Source organism: Capra hircus, chromosome 1 (genome assembly GCF_001704415.2).
Source record: "Capra hircus breed San Clemente chromosome 1, ASM170441v1, whole genome shotgun sequence".
Lineage (NCBI taxonomy): Eukaryota > Metazoa > Chordata > Mammalia > Artiodactyla > Bovidae > Capra > Capra hircus.
In genome coordinates, this window is record NC_030808.1 from 69,877,539 (window position 1) to 69,897,478 (window position 19,940).

The following is a 19,940-nucleotide window of genomic DNA, read 5'->3' on the forward strand; positions in this document are numbered from 1 at the left end:
TCCACTGGATCATAGAAAAAGCAAGAGAATTCCAGAAGAACATCTACTTCTGTTTCATTGACTATGCCAAACTGTGGAAAATTCTTAAAGAGATGGGAATACCAGACCACCTTACCTGCCTCCTGAGAAACCTGTATGCAGGTCAAGAAGCAAAAGTTAGAACTGGACATGGAACAACAGACTGGATCAAAATTGGGAAAAGGAGTATGTCAAGGCTGTATATTGTCACCTTGATTATTTAACTTATATGGAGAGTACATCATGAGAAACGCTGGGCTGGATGAAGCACAAGCTGGAATCGAGACTGCTGGGAGAAATATCAATAACCTCAGAAGCACAGATGACACCACCCTTATGGCAGAAAGTGAAGAACTAAAGAGCCTCTTGATAAAAGTGAAAGAGGAGAGTGAAAAAGTTGGCTGAAAACTCAACATTCAGAAAACTAAGATCATGGCCTCTGGTCCCATTACTTCATGGCAAATAGATGGGGAAACAATGGAAACAGTGACAAAAGACTTAATTTTCTTGGGCTCCAAAACCACTGCAGATGGTGACTGCAGCCATGAAATTAAAAGACGCTTGCTCCTTGGAAGAAATGCTATAACAAACCTAAACAGTATATTAAAAAGCAGAGACATTACTTTTCCAACAAAGGTTCATCTAGTCAAAGCTGTGGTTTTTTCTAGTAGTCCATGTATGGATGTGAGAGTTGGACCATAAAGAAAGCTGAGTGCTGAAGAATTGATGCTTTTGAACTGTGATGTTGGAGAAGACTCTTGAGAGTCCCTTGGACTGCAAGGAGATCTAGCCAGTCAATCCTAAAGGAAATCAGTCCTGAATATTCACTGGAAGGACTGAAACTCCAATACTTTGGCCACCTGATGCAAAGAACTGACTCATTGGAAAAGACCCTGATGCTGGGAAAGATTGAAGGCAGGAGGAGAAGGGGATGACAGGATGAAATGGTTGGATGGCATCACCAACTTGATGGACATGAATTTGAGCAAGCTCCCGGAGCTGGTGATGAACAAGGAAGCCTGGTGTGCTGCAGTCCATGGGGTTGCAAAGAGTCGGATACAACTGAGCGACTGAACTCAAACGAAGTGAACTGAACTCACAGTTCACACTTTGAGAGCCACTGCAGTAGAGTGAAATGGGGGACCATGTGATCTAATGTAGATAAGGGGATGCAGTAAGGATGGAGGAGGCTGAGGGGCACAGAGGGTATAAGAAGAATTTATATTTCTTGTCTTCACAGTGAGCAGAAGTTTGCAATGGCTCCCTGCAAAGGATTAGCTGTTCTGCTTCAGATTCTTTTCCCATACAGGTTATTACAGAGTATTGAGTAAACAATCACTTAATTGTCCCTCTCCTTCACCACCTCCAGGACAAAGACCATGTCTGTTGGTTTCTTGTGTTCCCAGCAGAGTGCCTGCCAGAGTCGGTGCTAAATATGCATTGAACGCTCTAAGTACCCAACAAATACTTCAATGTTCAATCACTAGATTTAGTACCTCAATAAGCATCAGAAGGCACTCTCAAGTGCGCTTACACCTTGGGGGCAAAAACATAAGGCAGCCCCTCCCCATGCAGCAGTAGTGCCCTGGTCATTCTGCATGCACCCTCTTGCTCCTATTTCCCTCTTCTCTGAGTCATTTCTTAGTACCCAATTCTTAGGCCTTCATTCTCCCTTGAGTTTAGACTTACCTTCACTATCTGTTTCCTCCTCTGTGCTGTGCTCAGTCATTCAGTTGTGTCTGACTCTCTGAGACCCCACGGACTGTTTTGTCCATGGAACTCTCTGGGCAAGAATACTGTAGTGGATTGCTATTTCCTTCTCCAGGGCACTAGTAACTTCTGCATCTATGCTTCTGGCCTGAGTAGCTGAAAGCCACATCCAAATCAGTGCCTGCCCTCTCTGAAGCTGACCTGCTCAGTAGATGGTAGTCTGCTCATTTTCACCACCATGGCTCCTGGGCCATGGTGCACGGCAGCCACACCAGGCACTGTCTTTCCAGACCTGGAATTAAACGATGGTATGAAAACTATAAAACAGCAGGAGCAAACTGCAGAGGGAGGGGAGCTGCTGGTTCCCTCTTTTCAAATTGATCCTTGAAAAAGATGGAGGGGTAAGACCCCCCTCACCACCACCCCCAGTTAATAATACCACCACAAAGGTATGTGTATGTACCTGAGAAAACCAGGTTGTTTTGAAATGGTAATGGGGAAACAGGAGGATGATGATCACAGCCTAGGGTTGGAGGGCAGCTGTGAAAGGGTAAGTTAGAACAAAAAGGAAGAAAAAAACCCATCTGTGGAGACCAGGCATGGGGCACACTGCTGGTGTCGGGGCTCTGGGGGAAATTCCCAGAGTGGCGAAGCCACTGACTCACCTCAATCAGACTAAGGACTGATTTGCCTTAGATATTTCACATCTTCATTTTTCTTTCCATGATGCTTATTCCTAAGGATCATTTAACACCTATAGACTTACTGGCTCTCTCTTTACTCCTTTTTCAAACCTATTGTAAGAAATGCAGATTTTACACATTTACTTAGTTAACAAGCATTAAGCTTCACAACTAACCAATATCATTTTAGAGAAGTGGCATAACCTGTTTCATCTGACTTCTATTAAAGATTCAAGGCTCTGGCAAACTGCTGAGGCATGAGGCATTTGCTCTATTCTTTGCACCTACCCCACTTACAGTAAATTTTCATATTCTCAGCCAAATACATCAGAGCCATCACTATATACACACTAATGAACACCCATGTGTGTAAGCACATGTGAAATTTCTTCCTATCAACCCGTAGCCTTCTTGACTGTGATTTTCAAACAAGACAATGACGTTAGAACATTGAATCTCTAATGTTTCTATTGAAATTGAAAAAACTGGCTGTTAGTGGCACTGGATGTTAAAATGGGATTAAATCTAAGATATACCAAGGTCTATAGGCAGAACAAAATATTTCTATACATACAAAATGAGAATGGTATTGGTCATCTACCACAATGGTAGATGCTGTATTTGAACTTCTATCTCCAAATATGTCCAGTTTATTTTAAACATTAAAGAATGAACTTCTGATGGACCACTAACAAGATGATTTAAATAAACCTCTCCATTTCATCGTATCTACCAGAGATATGTGGACCAAAGACTTGTTTACGTAATGATACCTACTGAAAGTGAAATTTGCTCAGTTGTGTCCAACTCCAAGGACTATACAATCCATGGAATTCTCCAGGCCAGAATACTGGAGTGCTTGCCGTTCCCTTTTACAGGGAATCTTCCCAACCCAGGGATCGAACCCAGGTCTCCTGCATTGCAGGCAGATTCTTTACCAGCTGAGCCACCAGGGAAGCAATGACACCTACTAAATAAGCTATATTCTATGAATATACAAAAAGGGAGTGTAAACAAGTAATATATGAGGTGTAGATGGCTTTATCTTCAGTACACTGTGCAAATAATATTGTATTTACTAAACTCCGTGAATTTATTGTACATAGTTTCAGTACTTATAGAAAATACTTAAAACATTAAAAAAAATCTAAATATTATCATCAAAATTTCCTGCAAAGATCTAGACTCAGCAAGTAGGTTAAACAGGCAATATTCAGTCCATTTCATGGTGCTTAGTTCCAGCCCCCAGGGCAGAATGATTCTGCGTACACATGAAGGCATGTCCCAGGTACATTCTCTCAAACTAGTCAGGTTATGAGGAAGAATCACGTTCCACGATGACAGCCACAATCCACTTGCTGCCCCAAATAGAGTCTGGTACTTGAACACACAGAGTGGTCCTGCAATGAGACTCCTGGCTCACAGCACGAAACTAATGGGACAGGAATCATCCTCAAGCACAGACAGCTGCCCTGAACTGTTTTATGTTTTAGTCTACTCTCTTTCTGCTTAACTATTTGAGGAGGGTTATTCCCTATAGCTTTACATAACACCTGTCTCCAGTCTTTAAGTAGGACAATATTACTCTAGTTAAAAGTAAAAATTGAATTATGTTTCACAATAATCACCTCATTGTCCCCCACATAAAGTGTATGGATGTGTTTGTACTTCTCAAAGTGTTAGTCGCTCAGTCCTGTCCGACTCTTTGCAATCCCACGGACAGTAACCCACCAGGCTTCTCTGTTCATGGGATTCTCTAGGCAAGAATACTGGAGTGAGTAGCCATTCCCTTCTCCAGGGATCTTCCTGAACCACGGATTGAACCCAGGTCTCTTGCATTGACTGCAGATTCTTTCACCATCTGAGGTTTGTACTTCTAACCTGGTTTAAAAAAATTCATGGTGTCAAGTAAAGACAAGATGCAGACTAGTTTCCATTTTTATTAAAGCTTTGTTTTTTCTAGGTAATATATTACACTTAAAGTTAAATACCATAAATAAAGATTAGTTCTTAAATCTACTTTATTAAAAATGTAAACAAAAAGAAACTAATTCACCACTCCCTCCCCAACCCTGACTAAATGTATCAAAAAAAGGTCATCCTTTCAGGTAAGTTCTTTCTTCAGAACAAGTAACACAGACTTTATTAAAGTATATTAGTCCTCTTGGGCTGCAAGGACATGGCACGGATGACAGGTGCCAACTATGAAACAGGTCTGTGGGGCTGTGACTGAAGTCCACCTCATCCTGCCAAGACTACTCAGATGCCCTCTTCTCTCTCCATTCAGCGTCCAAGGACAAGGACAGTGCTAAGGCACTGAGCAAAGGACACTGCAACGAACATGACGTGTATGTAAGCTGGCATACTCCAGGAAGCAGGCCAGAGCCAGCAGTGACCGAGCAATTCTGCATGAGTATCAGTCACAGAATATTAGAGCTGGAAAGATTCTGAGAAAGCATATGGTCATTTTACAGACGGTCTCAATCAGTGAGTCTTCTAATATTGAAGAGAATATTGATAAAATTTTATGGAATACTCTGGAATACTTATTTATGTATCTTCCTAAAACTATCTAAACTTCATTAATTTATGTTTCACTTTCAAATATTGATAAATTCTTAGCCAACATATCAGGCTGAAACTAACTTTAAGCATAATTTATAACATTTTTAGGAAAAGATGTTTTTCAGGAGAATACAGAGACATCTATATTAAGACTACCTAACTGCTTGCCAGTTTCTTTAAAGCGGTCAGCTCAAGTCTAACGACATGGCTTTTGCTTCCTTCCTGTAAATTCTGTTCTTGAAAACCTGAGAGATAAATTCGCTTGTTAATTTTGACATTGGGACCTTAATACTATCAAAATGAACTTAAGTCTGAAATGAAAACTGAGGTAGTCAGTTTTTATAAGCACTTGGCTCCTTCTGAATCAGAAAGGGACTTCAGTCTGCTATCATCAAATTAGCTACTGCCATTCCCCTTCCCTGCCCCACCTCCCTCCCACCATGGTTGCAGTCTCTCTGTGAACTGATTTTGCGAACATACAGGGAATCACCTGTCACAGGATACTGACATGTAGGTCATTTCAAGTTCTTCAGTTCAAAGCTGAATTACAGTCCACTAATTCTGCATTGAAATTTCAGACTTAAAAATTTTTGTTTTTAGAATATTGTTTTAGAATTGTATCATCTACTAAGTGACTAAACTATGCCTCTTAAAATTTCTTATAGGTTCAGTGGCCTTCTAAATCTTCACTGAGTATACTATGCAGAATTACTGACAAGCAACCATTTTCAAAACTTGCTGAGGAGGAAGGAAGACACCAGCACAGTTAGTTACCCTCAAAAATTCAAGATTTCTTAACATTATACTTTATCAGGTTCTACATTTGTGCAGAGGAAACACTGGGCTACCAGATACCAAGCTTAACAAATATAGATAGAAAAAATGTCATCTATAATATCTTCAGAAATTCATTAGTGCAAATATAATTATATCAATAAAAAATAAAGCAAAAATATATTTCAAGTATAAAAAGCACCATGCTCAGAAACAATACTACCTAAATGGGATTACTGCACAACAGTCAAAATATAACTGAACCTATCACTGTGAGTCTCAAATATATTATTAATCTGTATTATTTTTGGTAAAATTCTTTATATAACTTTGCAATGATTCATAATCACATTAGGTATATATGCTTAGATTTATAGCTTTCTTTAAAAATATACTCTACATTTTTCTGATTTGCATGATTTAAAGTATGCAAGACAAAGGCAGAAACACCATTATTATTAGCTTTTCTTCAGTTCAGGTTGGCGATGCTAGAGACTCCCAGCATTTCACAAAGACAAAAACCTCCAATTTAAAATTGTAGGCAGGTAAGTATTTTAAATGTACGCATTTAAAAAAAAAAGAGGTGACTTTCCTTTATGCTGGAGTTGCTGTTTGACTCTAGTGCCAAATAGTAGGTTGGAATTATTTCTTAGTAATTACGCTGTTTGTTCACTTAGCACAATTTCTTAAACTGAATGCTTGATAACTGTGTGCTGAATTAAAGGGCCAACCAATTAATGAATTAATGTTTGTTCAAGGGCTACGTTTATAATGCCACAGGACTTCATAGCTTTAGAGCTAATGAAGTTTCTTTTTTTTTTTTTTTTTTCCGAAAAACTGGACATCATTCATTATTAAAGAATTTCACATTGGGATTACTAAGTAGGGTTGGGCAGCTCTGGTATCACAGGAGAATTGCTTCTGGGAACCAGAATCAACACGTAACATAAAGAGTGTCAAATATAAGAGGTAAAGGACATTACAAAGGCAATCTTCTGATTTCTATGGACTAAGTCATACGCTTTGTGGTAAAGTGGACCCTACTGGATAGGCTCTACACCAAACCTACACTTTACTATTAGTAAGCAATTCAGACCATCTTGTTTTGACTTATATCTTTTTCTTCTTATACATAAAATAATTTTCAAATAGTACAAATTCTTCTGTAACAGTTTCTATGCTGACCTAAAAATAACTGCATCCCTTTCTATACCAGAATTTCTTTTTATCTTCATTTGTCAAAAGGAAAGTTCTATTCTTGTTGGATAGCAGTTGTCATAACTATTATCTGAAAAACATACAATTAGGTTTTCTTCAATTTGCATGTCTTCAATGATTCACAGGGCAGAATATTTTCTCCCTCTGCTTCCCAGTTTTTCAAGTCATTATTAAACTACTGGAGAATACAACTGGAAGCCACTCTCTGAAGATCAGTGAGTATGGATACAGCTAGAAGAGGGCTACCAACACATAGTGGTTCAGCAGGAAACTGCCACACAGCTGGTTTGAAAAAGGTTAAATCATAAGATTTAGCAAAACAAAAATTAAAAAAAACCAAACTCATTAGAACAATGATTTAGGTATACGATGTACAGTCATTTAAAATAGGTATAATAGTTGATGTAGAAATCATTATTTTCTGTAAGTCAAAGGACAATTTATACTTTTGAGGACAGGGTCTACAACTTATAATCTTGCAACGATTAGCTGTTCTTTAAATTATTGCAGCAGAGATGAACTTTCCCATTGTTTTAGGTTAATGGAAATGCTGAGGTATGTAATCACTGAAATCTTCACCTTTTATCCCACTTTCAAAGGAAAACTTCAAGAAGGTTATGTATCCTGAAATTTAAAGAGACTTGGAAATTCTTCTCCTCCAAACTTTGAGGCTGCTGGGTTGCTGATGAGGAGTGACTGCTGTGAAGCTCTGCTTCAGGATCTGATTGTGGTCAACACTTCCAAGCCAAAGTCAGGAATGCCACTTCCACCATCCACACAGGCTGGCACTCACCCAGATTTTTGTGCTTTGTTCAGAGGAACATGACACAAAGGAATGTCTTTAGAATTCACTTTTCCATTCCTAATGCCATACGCACAGAAGAAATCCAGCCAGCAGAGGAAACAGATTGCCTAGCAGAAGCCAGAGGGTGACCACCAGGCTAGAGGAACGGGAACAGAGATCTAGGGTTGAAAACAAAAAATCGATTTTCCATAGACACTTTTGGAAAAAATTATTGACAAACAGTTTTTTGTCAATATTGACAAAATATTGACAAATGAGTAGAGTTAATTATTAAAAGGTGAAGAAGGACCACCTCTGAGAGCAGAATCAAGAGTGACTTCCTGAAATCGAGATATGCAATCTTTTATGTTTATAGAAAAAAAACAAAATATTTACACAGGAGAAAAGATATGCCTACCCTATCAAGGTTCAAAAACAGCACCCAAGAAACAACAAAGGTGTCTCAGGGTAGTGGTATCCTAGTAAAGCTAAAGATGCTACACAGGAACATAACCTAAATTCTTGGCTAATCCAACATGGGATGCAGGACTCTCCTCTTTTCTCCCTTGTCCCTTCTAAGTAGGGTGACCACAAAATTTGTCATTCCATATCAGGACATTTTGAAATAAGTGTTGAAATAAATTTCTAGTCTCAAGATGGAAACTAAACTTAGATAACTCATCAAACTAAAACTTAGATAACTTTCATGTTTGTGTAAATGCTCCACTTGATCAGAACCATAGCATATCCAGTCCAACCACCAAGTCAACTCTAGGTTCTATACTTGTTTCCTCGATCTTTCTAAATAAGGTCAGATACTAATGTCAGCCCATGAACCTAAGCTGAGTATTTCTTCCTTATTTCCTGCTTATAGACGTTTTCCTTTATTTTACAGTTCTCTGCATTCCTTAGAGACTACCTATGTGAAATAAAATTTGCTTTGATCAACTAAATTGTTCTCTTTGATTATTTTAATACAATCATAAATAACAATAATCATACCTGACCATTCCAGGTAAAACAGGACATATGTTTCCCAATCTCTAAATATCTACCCATCTATCCATATCACCCCAGGCTTAATTTGGAAACAGCAGAAGATTCTATAGGTTTTTGGCAGTAGGAGTATATTTTAATTTATATAAGTTGTTCTAATAACTAAAACTATTTTTACCTAACAATTCTCAGAATGGAGAACAATTTTTAGCAGTCAAGAGACCAGGCCAACCTGACTTTATTTTAGGATAAGTTGTCATTTCCACCATTCTGACCAATAAAGAACCAACCAAGCTAGTCTGACGTTCTTAGAAAGAAAAAAAAGGACTGGTCATAGAATTAATAAAATGATAATATTGAGGTACTACAGCTGTTTTTCTGAGAACTATACAGTGTGAAATAATCATTTTAAAAGATTATTTCACTGTATATAATTCAGGTACACCATGGGGAACTTATATTCTTTCCCAATGGAACCAGCTGACAATTAAAAATCAGTCCTTCTCAAAGTGCAGCATTTGGATCAACAACATCAGTCTCACATGGGAACTTGTTAAAAATGCAAATTCTCAGACTCCAACCCAGATCTTCTGAATCAGAAGCTCAGGGGTAAGTCCTAGAAATCTGTGTTTTAACATGACTTTGATGCATGCTAAAGTTTGCATCTTATGCAAGTTTGAGCTTCTGACCTAGAGCTGCTGCTGCTGCTAAGTCGCTTCAGTTGTGTCCGACTCTGTGCGACCCCATAGAGAGCAGCTCACCAGGCTCCACCGTCCCTGGGATTCTCCAGGCAAGAACACTGGAGTGGGTTGCCATTTCCTTCTCCAATGCATGAAAGTGAAAAGTGAAAGTGAAGTTGTTCAGTCATGTCCAACTCTTCGCAACCCCATGGACTGCAGCCTACCAGGCTCCTCCATCCATGGGATTTTCCAGGCAAGAGTACTGGAGTGGGGTGCCATTGCCTTCTCTGCACTGTCCAATATGTCTGATAGCTATATGTGCTATTTAAATTTATTTTAAAATAACTTTTACTGTCCTTTTTTCCTTCTGCAATAAACACACTTTTTTGGGGGGGCATGGACTATCATTTGCTGATTTTTTAATATATATATAATTTTATTTATATATTGTGCTGAGTCTTGTTGCTGCATGAGCTTTTCTCTAGCTGCGGTGAGTAGGGGCTACTCTCTATTACAGTTGTGGTGCATGGGCTTCTCATTGCAGTGTGTTCTCTTGTTGTGAAGCACAGGCTCTGGGGTGCAGCCTCAGGAGTTGTGGGACATGGGCTTAGTTGCTCTGTGGCATGTGGGATCTTCCTGGACCTGTGTCCCCTGCACTTGCAGGCAGATTATTTACCAATGAGCCACTAGGGAAGCCGGCTAACTTTTTTTTTTAATTGGCATATAATTGCTTTACAACACTGTGTTAGTCTCAACAATGTGAGTTGGCTATATGTATACATACATTCCCTTCCTTTCAAGCCTCCCTCCCCTCCCCATCCCACCCTTATAGGTCATCCCTGAGCACCAAGCTGAGCTCCCTGTGCTACACAGCAGCTTCCAAGTGGTATATATGGAAGTATATCTGTTTTACACATGGTACGGTATACGTGCCAATGCTGCTCTCTCAATTTGTCCCACTTCCCCTCCAGGTGCACAAGTCTATTCTCTACATCTGCATCTCTATTCCTGCTCTGCAAATAGGCATTTCTTTTTTAATGACATATTTTAGGTGAAATGCAATAAAAAGTAGCCTCTAAATACCAGCAAATATTCATTAGACTACACAATATACAATAAAGACATAACTTTGAGCTACGGCTACACAGTCTATGAATGTGATTATTTTACCTCTTTAATGGCCAAATCAGTCAGATAAAGTCAGATTAGAAGGCACTTTGTCAAACCATGTTAAATGTAACAAGTTTGACTTTATTGTTTCAAATCCTACTGATTAAACAGCATTTTTTAGTTGTTAAAATATTCAAATGTTAGGGTGAAAAAAACAGTATAAGAAGACATATAATAAAAACCTGGTCTTACATCATATTCTTCCCATTAACCCCAACCCTGTTTTAATCTTTGATGGTTACTGCAGGATGGGATGAGGAGGGAGGAGGGAGGGGGGTTCAGGATGCAGAACACATGTATACCCATGGCTGATTCATGTCAATGTATGGCAAAAACCACTACAATACTGTAAAGTAATTAGCCTCCAATTAAATAAATAAGTTAATTTTTTTTAAGTGTAAGCTTAAACTACTATTTCCTAATTTAGATAAAACGCTCCTGCTATTCAAGATGATAATTTAACCTATATTATGTTTCACCTTCTTTTCTTCCCTCTCCTTACTTATTTATATAGTTTGTCTGAGGTCCTGTATAAGCAAACCTCTCATGTTCCATATACTTTCTACATTATTACCTGGCTTTATGTTAAGATGGAAATATTAGCACCGTTATGCTTTTTTATTCATTTTCTAGCTTCCACGAGATGGACCTACTCGTTTTCATTTCCAAAGCATGTGTATATTTATGTGTATGTGTTTATTTAAAATTTTTACCATGCCTATGCTTCTCTTGATCAAATTTTTAGAATTTTTACTATATTACTGGTGCTTTAAAAAACTGGATTTTGGATTTGTTGATCATCTCATTGTGTCTGTTCATTTTCACAGCATTCTTCACTTTGATGGTAGCAATTAGGATTTTTTTTTTTGTCTTCTATCTACTATAAAACTTCTCCTTCCTTCCTGATCAACTGTCTTTGTTTGGTTGGCTTACACAGGTGTTTCTCATTCTGCTAGTGACTTAAAAAAATTTTTTTTAACTAATTTTTATTGGAGTATAGTTGCTTTACAATAATGTGTCACTTTCCACTGTACAGCAAAGTGAATCAGTTAGATGTGTATATACACATAGCCATCAGCTATATGTGCTATCTAAATTAACCAAAATAAAAATATTTAGTTCCTCAGTCACACTAGCCACATTTCACATGTTTAGTCACATGTGACTAATGACTGTTGTATGGGGCAGTACAGATTATAGAACAACTCCATCACCCCAGAAAGATGTACTGGATTAATTCTGGCCTAAAGCATTAGATATGAGTGGTCTTAGATGGAATAAGGAATAGACCCTGGAGTTTCTAATAACACAGACATATCCTTTTATTTCCTCATTCTCAATTTGATCCAAAGGAAATAGGAAGAGAAATGAACTAGCTATTGTTTATCTGCTGTTGCTACTAAAATTTAACAAGCTAAAACATTAAAACATTAATGGTGGCTCTGGCACATTTGTCATCCTTCAAAAAGACTGCACTTTCTGTGACAGTACTCTTTATAAAGGAAAGATACAAAGAGGGTGTTTCAAAATGAATGAGATGATCCGATCTGGGTTTTGATCTGCACCTTATTAGTCGTAACAGTGAATGTATCACTTAATCTCTTTATACCTTAGTTTTCTCACACGTAAAATGATAATCCCTACCTCATTAGGTTTTGTGATGATTAAACACATGGATATAGACATAGAGCACTCAGCAAAGGGTCCAGCATTTAATAAATGGAAACAAAACAACCTCTACAATCTGAAGAGATCAGGAAGAATTTAGAACTAAATTGAGGTTTGACAGAAAACAACAAAATTTTGTAAAGCAATTATCCTTCAATTAAAAAATAAATTAAAAAAAAGAATTTATAACTAAATCTTTCATATTCACTAATGGAAACTACACCTAAAAGGCATCTATTCTTATAATATTTTATACATTTTTCAGAATTGTGGTAGCGATTTAGAGGTAGCAATCCTTTTTCGAGCATGCTTCCTTATAGAACTGGTTAACGGGAAGAAATCACAACATAGTACCATAGAAAATACAACATAGCACCATAAGTACAACTAGAGTCCTAGAGAATCATGAAATCGAGGGGTGGTCTTGAGCACCCCAACACAATATTCATATCCCCAAATTCACTCTCTACTTGTAGCCCATGTCTTGATAAAGCTCTCAGAATGTGGGAAAGAAAAAAAATTAAATTTTAGAGATAAAGAAACTCTGAGCTGTAAAGTGAATGTAGCCCTCTGTTTAAAACCAAATTACAAAACAAACAAAGGACTATATAATTCCATTTAAAAAATACCTCCAGCTGAGAAAATGAAACATGGCCTATTTCAAAATGTCAAACTGTCATCAGTTCAGTTCAGTCGCTCAGTCGTGTTTGACTCTTTGTGACCCCATGAACTGCAGCACACCAGGTCTCCCTGATCACCAACTCCCGGAATCCACCCATACCCATGTCCATCGAGTTGATGATACCATCCAACCATCTCATCCTCTGTCGTCACCTTCTCCTCCTGCCCTCAATCTTTCCCAGCATCAGGGTCTTTTCCAATGAGTCAGCTCTTTGCACGAGGTGGCCAAAGTACTGGAGTTTCAGCCTCAACATCAGTCCTTCCAATGAACACCTAGGACTGATCTCCTTTAGGATGGACTGGTTGGATTTCCTTGCAGACCAAGGGACTCTCAAGAGTCTTCCCTAACACCACAGTCATAAAATTTCATAAATCATTTAATAAAATATCACAGACCATAGGTCAAAGCTTTCATTGAGAGTTCATGAATTCTGCTTTTATAACCCTTAGAAACGGGTCATCAGCCTCAGTTTGCACATCTTCATTAATAGGGAAGGCACTCTTCTCAAGACAGTCCCTTCTATTCCTCTCCTGGTTCTAAAAGATTTTACTGAATCTGTCTCCCTACAACTTCATTTTATTGGTCTCAACTCTACTCTCCAGAGTCTCACAGAATGAGTAAAATATCCTTCAGTGAAAACCACTGTCTTTGCCAGCCTGTCTTTCAATCTCACTGCATCTCCTTGCACCTATCTCTCCTTTGTGGACATGTCAATCCCATCTTAGAACATTTTCCAGTGTCTTGTCTTTCCCGTTCTTTCATCTCACCTAGTTATAATACAACTAAAATATATTTAACTGCTTTTTTGTATTCAATGAACAGGATTTTACTCTTAATTTCAAAATGAATGGCTGAAACATTAACTTTTTATAACTGTCAGGGATTTTTTTGTGCCTGTCAGAGGTTCTCTGCATACAAAGTTTCCTCACTCTCGCTCTTACTGAAGTAAGGTGTCAAGTCTACCTACCTTCGATTTCTAACAATGAAGGGAAGGAGATCTTCCCATAAAACTGCAATTAGAAGAGAAGATGCACAACCTGTTTTAGAGCTTCCTTCTGGGGAATTTTCAACATCTTCCAAGAAAAGTCCCTCTCTTTATTCCAACCACAGAGACTACTTACCCAGGGGTAGTGCTCGAGTCAGGTTAACAGCTGGAGGATCTGTTTCTGGAGGACAGAGCTCACAGAAGTCCCAACATGATGGGCAGAGCAGGTTTCCATCGTGAATCCACCCATTCATCTGAATACTCACGGGGAGGACCTGCCCGGCCCGACTACACAAATATGAAGTATCCTGAACCCAAACCTTCAGACCTTCTGGAGAACAAGAAACCTTCAAAAGGTTGAATAAAAAAAAAAAATCAGATCAGCAAGATTCTAGTATATGAGCCTTCTTTAACTGTAGGAAAATGCAGTAGAATTTACTAAAAATGTTGGCTATAAAAGACAGTTTCGGATGTGGGCATATTTTAATTTCATATAGAGAGGGTTAAGTTATTCATGTTCTAAAAGGATTTCACTCTGTGGTAGCAGTTCTTCAACTTTGAGTCTAGTACCTTTTAAAAAATCTAATGAAAGCTATGGACACTTTTCCTAAAAAACACAGGTAACATACAGCTTTACATACAATGCAGATTCAGAGACCCTGGAAGCCAAGTCATCAATAATAACATTTCTGTAGATTCTAGTATCCTTCTATAATTCAGTTTAAATCTCTATTAAAGAGCCATGAATCATGTTACTCTTTCTACGAGTTACTAAATTTTGTAAATCAAATTTTTATTAGTTTTTATAATTAATATATGCTCACTGTAAAAAAAAAAAGCATACAGTATAGAAATAACAGAGTAAAAGTTTATTTTTATCCTTACCCCAGATCCTCTGCTCAGAGAAGAAAATGGTCAGTTATTTAATACAACTGGTAACATCTTTAAAGGCAGGATTCATATCTCAAATACAAGGGGTAACTAATGCAATTAATTTTAAAAGGCAAACATATTAAAACTAACCTAAAAATTTTTTTAAATGACTATTTTCTTCAAAATTGTTTTCTAAAAAGACTTCATATTATGCTGCTGCTGATGCTGCTGCTGTTGCTGCTGCTGCTGCTAAGTCACATCAGTCATGTCCGACCCTGTGCGACCCCAGAGATGGCAGCCCACCAGGCTCCCCCGGTCCCTGGGATTCTCCAGGCAAGAACACTGGAATGGGTTGCCATTTCCTTCTCCAATGCATGAAAGTGAAAAGTGAAAGTGAAGTCGCTTAGTAGTGTCCAATTCCCAGCGACACCATGGACTGCAGCCTACCAGGCTCCTCCGTCCATGGGATTTACCAGGCAAGAGTACTGGAGGGGGTTGCCATATTATGCTACTTCATCTTAAATATTTCTGAAATTTCTCTCCTGGAACTATCTTCAAAGCAAGTGCATATTCTGAATATGTTTGATGGTGGCAAATTTTTACTTTGTAAGTAGATATAACTTCTGGAAATATCCAAAACTTGCCCAGTCCAAGTCTGGTAAATTGGTAAACAGTTTACTGAACTTTTGGTCAACAGTTAGTAAACAACTGAATAAACTGATTAAAACTAGGACAACATAGGTATGATGCAAAATACTGAAACCGACTTCTTACATGGCTATTAATCTATTTCTAAAAGAAATTGAAAAAGGAGCTTCAAAAGTATATTTCAGTGATGCAGTCATTTTAAAATAACTGTCATCAATTAAATTTAAATATAATATTCATTTGGAAATTTAAGTTATAATAAGCTATCAAGAAAATAAACAATAAAGTGTAAACTCTTCTGTCATTCAATGATCCACGCCTAGAAAGCATCACCATAGCTACAACGCAATGTAACCATTCTTTTAAGTGAGAATTGACTAGGCATTAAGCTTGGTGCTGAAAAGGATACCGTAGAAGGCCATGACACAGTGCCTGATCTCAAGCAGCTTTAACTGAGGAAAGAAGGGTAGGATATAAAAACTTCCCCCCAAAATTAACAGTGTCAGACTCTTATTATTAAGAATCAATAAACAATATAAAAAAAAGAACAAAGATTGCAAAGTTTCACAGAAGAAAGAGTATTTATATTCTAAAGATGTGCATGGGGTTTGGCTCACAGTGAGGGAGAGATGCTGTGACCTGGTAGGCTGTGTCAGAGTTGAAGTGGGTGAGGAGGGTGACCGACTGCCAGTGGAAGAAGATGGCAAGAACGTGGACAGATCAAATAACAAGCATTCGAAGGACAATGAGAAACCAGATTCCTCACTGTTGGAAAGAAGAGTCACAAATATGAGAAGGGAGAAAACGAAAATGATTATTTGGTGTTAAACTGGAATCAAAAATACGGGTGCAAACTCATGGTTATATACACACATATACAGATGTTGACTGCAGGCATGAAATTAAAAGACGCTTACTCCTTGGAAGGAAAGTTATGACCAACCTAGACAGCATATTGAAAAGCAGAGACATTACTTTGCCAACAAAGGTCCATCTAGTCAAGGCTATGGTTTTTCCAGTGGTCATGTATGGATGTGAGAGTTGGACTGTGAAGAAAGCTGAGTGCCGAAGAATTGATGCTTTTGACTATGGTGTTGGAGAAGATTCTTGAGAGTCCCTTGGACTGCAAGGAGATCCAACCAGTCCATTCTAAAGGAGATCAGCCCTGGGTGTTCTTTGGAAGGAATGAAGCTAAAGCTGAAACTCCAGTACTTTGGCCACTTCATGCGAAGAGCTGACTCATTGGAAGAGACTCTGATGCTGGGAGGGATTGGGGCCAGGAGGAAAAGGGGACAACAGAGGATGAGATGGCTGGATGGCATCACTGACTCGATGGATGTGCGTCTGAGTGAACTCCGGGAGTCAGTGATGGACAGGGAGGCCTGGTGTGCTGCAATTCATGGGGTCGCAAAGAGTCAGACACGACTGAGTGATTGAACTGAACTGAAAATTACATACACACATGTATTTCCTAGCTCTGTTCACCAAGAAGGCCTGAGGAGCAGCTATATCCCAATAGCAAATAAAAATACAGCTACCACCCAGACTTTAGTTTCTAAATACCTCCTACTAAAAGAAATGAGAGCTCCTTGGAGAAATGACTGATTCCAGAGCTGGGGCAAAGAAAGTGAAGATGAACCTAAAATATCTTATGCTAGAAAGCAAGGGAATATTTAAAAACGATAGGACAAGCCAAAAGGACACAGGAACCAATCCAAAGGGCTTCATTTGGCTAAATCTGGGGTAACCTGAATATCCAAACAATGATACTAATGGTAAAAGCTATTGAATAAAATGCAATCCATGAGTCAATACAGACTTAAATATATAAATTAATAAAATGAAAGTATAAGAAATATGTTACTGATATAGTACTTTTCCCCCAACCCAAATGTTTATTAATTAAAAAGGGAATTAACTAAAAGAGAAAAACAGTTAGCTTGATAGTGGAGATGGCTGGTAGATAGATACCAGCAAGTTAGCATGACCAGCAGAGACAAATCAAGAGTGCACACCAAGCCATCACTTCTGTGATATCACTGCTCAAAACATATTACATGAATTTAAACATGAGGAAACATTGGACAAACCCAAATTGAGACATACCCTAGATAAGAACTGGTTTGTAATCTTTAAAAGTGTCAAGGTTATGAAAGTTAAGAATACTGAGGAACTGTTCCACATTGGAGGGAACCAGAGATGTGACAACTACTCAATAGTAGTTAAATTAGCCCAGATCCTATTACTAAAAGGACATGACTTGGACAATAGGCAAAACTTGAATGGGGTCCAAGAATTAGATGTATCAATGATAATCTCCTGATTTTCTTTTTTTAGTACTGTAGTCACATAGGAGGATGGAATACATTTTAAAGCATTTGGAATGAAGGGGCAGATATCAGCAATTTACACTTAAATGGCTCACATTTTTGTACCATTCTTGTAACTTCTCTGTCAGTGTAAAAAAAAAGAACAAAAAACAAAACAGCTAATTGTTTAGAAATCATACACATTTTCACACATAACTGGTTAAATTAGCAAAATTAACTGACAACACTAGGTACTACAGGGAAGCCAAGTACATTTAATCTTTGTAGATGATACATAACCCCTTTGTGGTGGTGGTAGTGTAGAGAATACACTGAAATAGGCTGAAAAGGTCATCCTCCTATTAAGGTTCACACTGTTCCAGCTTTATCCTCTTTAACCTAATATTCTCACTTATGTGAATTTATTTCAAAAAATTGATTTTAATAAGGTAAAGCATATAAATATACTTATAAAAGTATTTTTACATAGTGAAAAGTGAAAATTAACTCAATATCTAAAAGGAAAATGACTTCCCTAATTATAAAACTTTAAAATGATGCAATGTTCTATAGCTATGAAGAACAGTAAGTATTATTATTGGAAAAAAACTTGGCAAAGGTATTTTGGCCTATATAAAAAGTACTAAGTAAAAACACTAAAACAAAACTATGTATTATGATTACAACTAGATAAAAATTATGTATTTAAGCAATATATAAATCTTTAATAGAATGAATTTATCAGAAAATGGTTGCTGGATTATAGTTGTCAGATTGTAACTAGAATGTGTTTATTTTAAATTATTTTTTATAAGGTTTCAAAGATTATTTTACATGAATTGTATGTGGTGTGTGAATTATACCTCAATAAAGCAGTTACCAAAAAAGTTAATTTTAAAGAAACTTTAAAAATAAAAAGTTAAATTGCCAGATACATTAGTCCACTTAGCTCTTGTAGGTGAAATGGCACAATGAATTCTTATTTTTCAGTTTTCAGGATCACACTCTGTTCCCTGACATCCATTAGTACAGTATAGAATATTCATTAGGTTGGATGCTCCTAAATTACAGAATGCCTGCATCTTAGTAAGTTCTATGGTGGTATAGTCATTTAATATTAGACATGCCGATAATAAATCAAGAAAATAGTAGTTTGCCCTCTTTGGATTTCTAATTTCAAAGAAAAAAAAATCTACTGAAAACCAGTAGTTGATTTATTAATTCTTAAATACATGCCTTCTTCAGATTTTACAAGATTATAGTCTTCTACTACAAAGTAGGTTTTTAAGAGCAAAATTACATATTCCCTAATATTTCCGTAGGATATATGCCCAGAAGTAAAATTATTATAAAACATGTTGATACACAGTAACTGTGTAACTTTTAAACAAACAGAAAAAGGCAAATTCTCTCAAAGAAATCACAATATTTTGACGAAACAAAAACATCCAAACTAATAGTTACAATAAATAAGCTAAAGTGGTAAACAGCAGAAACAAAAGATACAAAATATATTTGAAAATATAAAAGCCACATAATGAGATACAATTATATAATATTTGGTATAATTATTAACAGTCATATGGTTTACCTGATAGCATCCACTCCCCCAGTCCGGGTAACTCAGCTTCCTTTCACATTTTTCCATGACAAATGCTGATTTCTGAATTAGACAAACTGAATGAGGCCCATACTTTTCAGCACCATAGTTTTTAAAAAGGTCTGAAGCAAACCAGAGAAGTTTTCTTTATTAAAAATGGACTTTGGACTCAATAAGAAACTGAAGCATTCTACTCTAATGATTAAAAGTTGCTTTTAAAAATCACACGTTTCGTTAGTGTTGGGGTTCCCTGGTAGCTCAACTGGTAAAGAACCCGCCTGCCAATGCAGAAGACTTGGGTTCAATCCCTGGGTTGGGAAGATTCCCCTGGAGAAGGAAATGGCAACCTACTCTAGCATTCTTGCCTGGAAAATCCTATGGACAGAGAAGCCTGATGGGCTACACTCTTATGATTAAAAGCTGCTTTAAAAATCAAACATGTTTCATGGAAATTGTCAATTAAAAAAATTAAAAGAGGAAATTCCAAACTCAAACTGGATTCTCAATAAAGGAATTAGTAGGAGAAAACTATTCTGTCAGAAACAAGAGATAAAACTGAGCCTAGAGCATTGAAGTT

At 37.4% G+C, this 19,940-nt stretch overlaps 1 protein-coding gene across 1 annotated transcript in view; it reads right to left on the reverse strand.

Annotated features, from left to right (window-relative positions):
* The window catches only part of LMLN (leishmanolysin like peptidase), a 51,512-nt gene continuing 35,910 nt past the window's right edge, over positions 4,339 to 19,940 (reverse strand). Inside the window, exons 15-17 of the mRNA XM_013963402.2 lie at positions 19,355 to 19,485; positions 14,070 to 14,280; positions 4,339 to 7,931 (exon numbers count right to left, since the gene is read on the reverse strand). Of these exons, the coding sequence (XP_013818856.1) occupies positions 7,831 to 7,931; positions 14,070 to 14,280; positions 19,355 to 19,485 (443 nt within the window). The 3' untranslated portion in view covers positions 4,339 to 7,830. The remainder of the gene's footprint in view (positions 7,932 to 14,069; positions 14,281 to 19,354; positions 19,486 to 19,940) is intronic.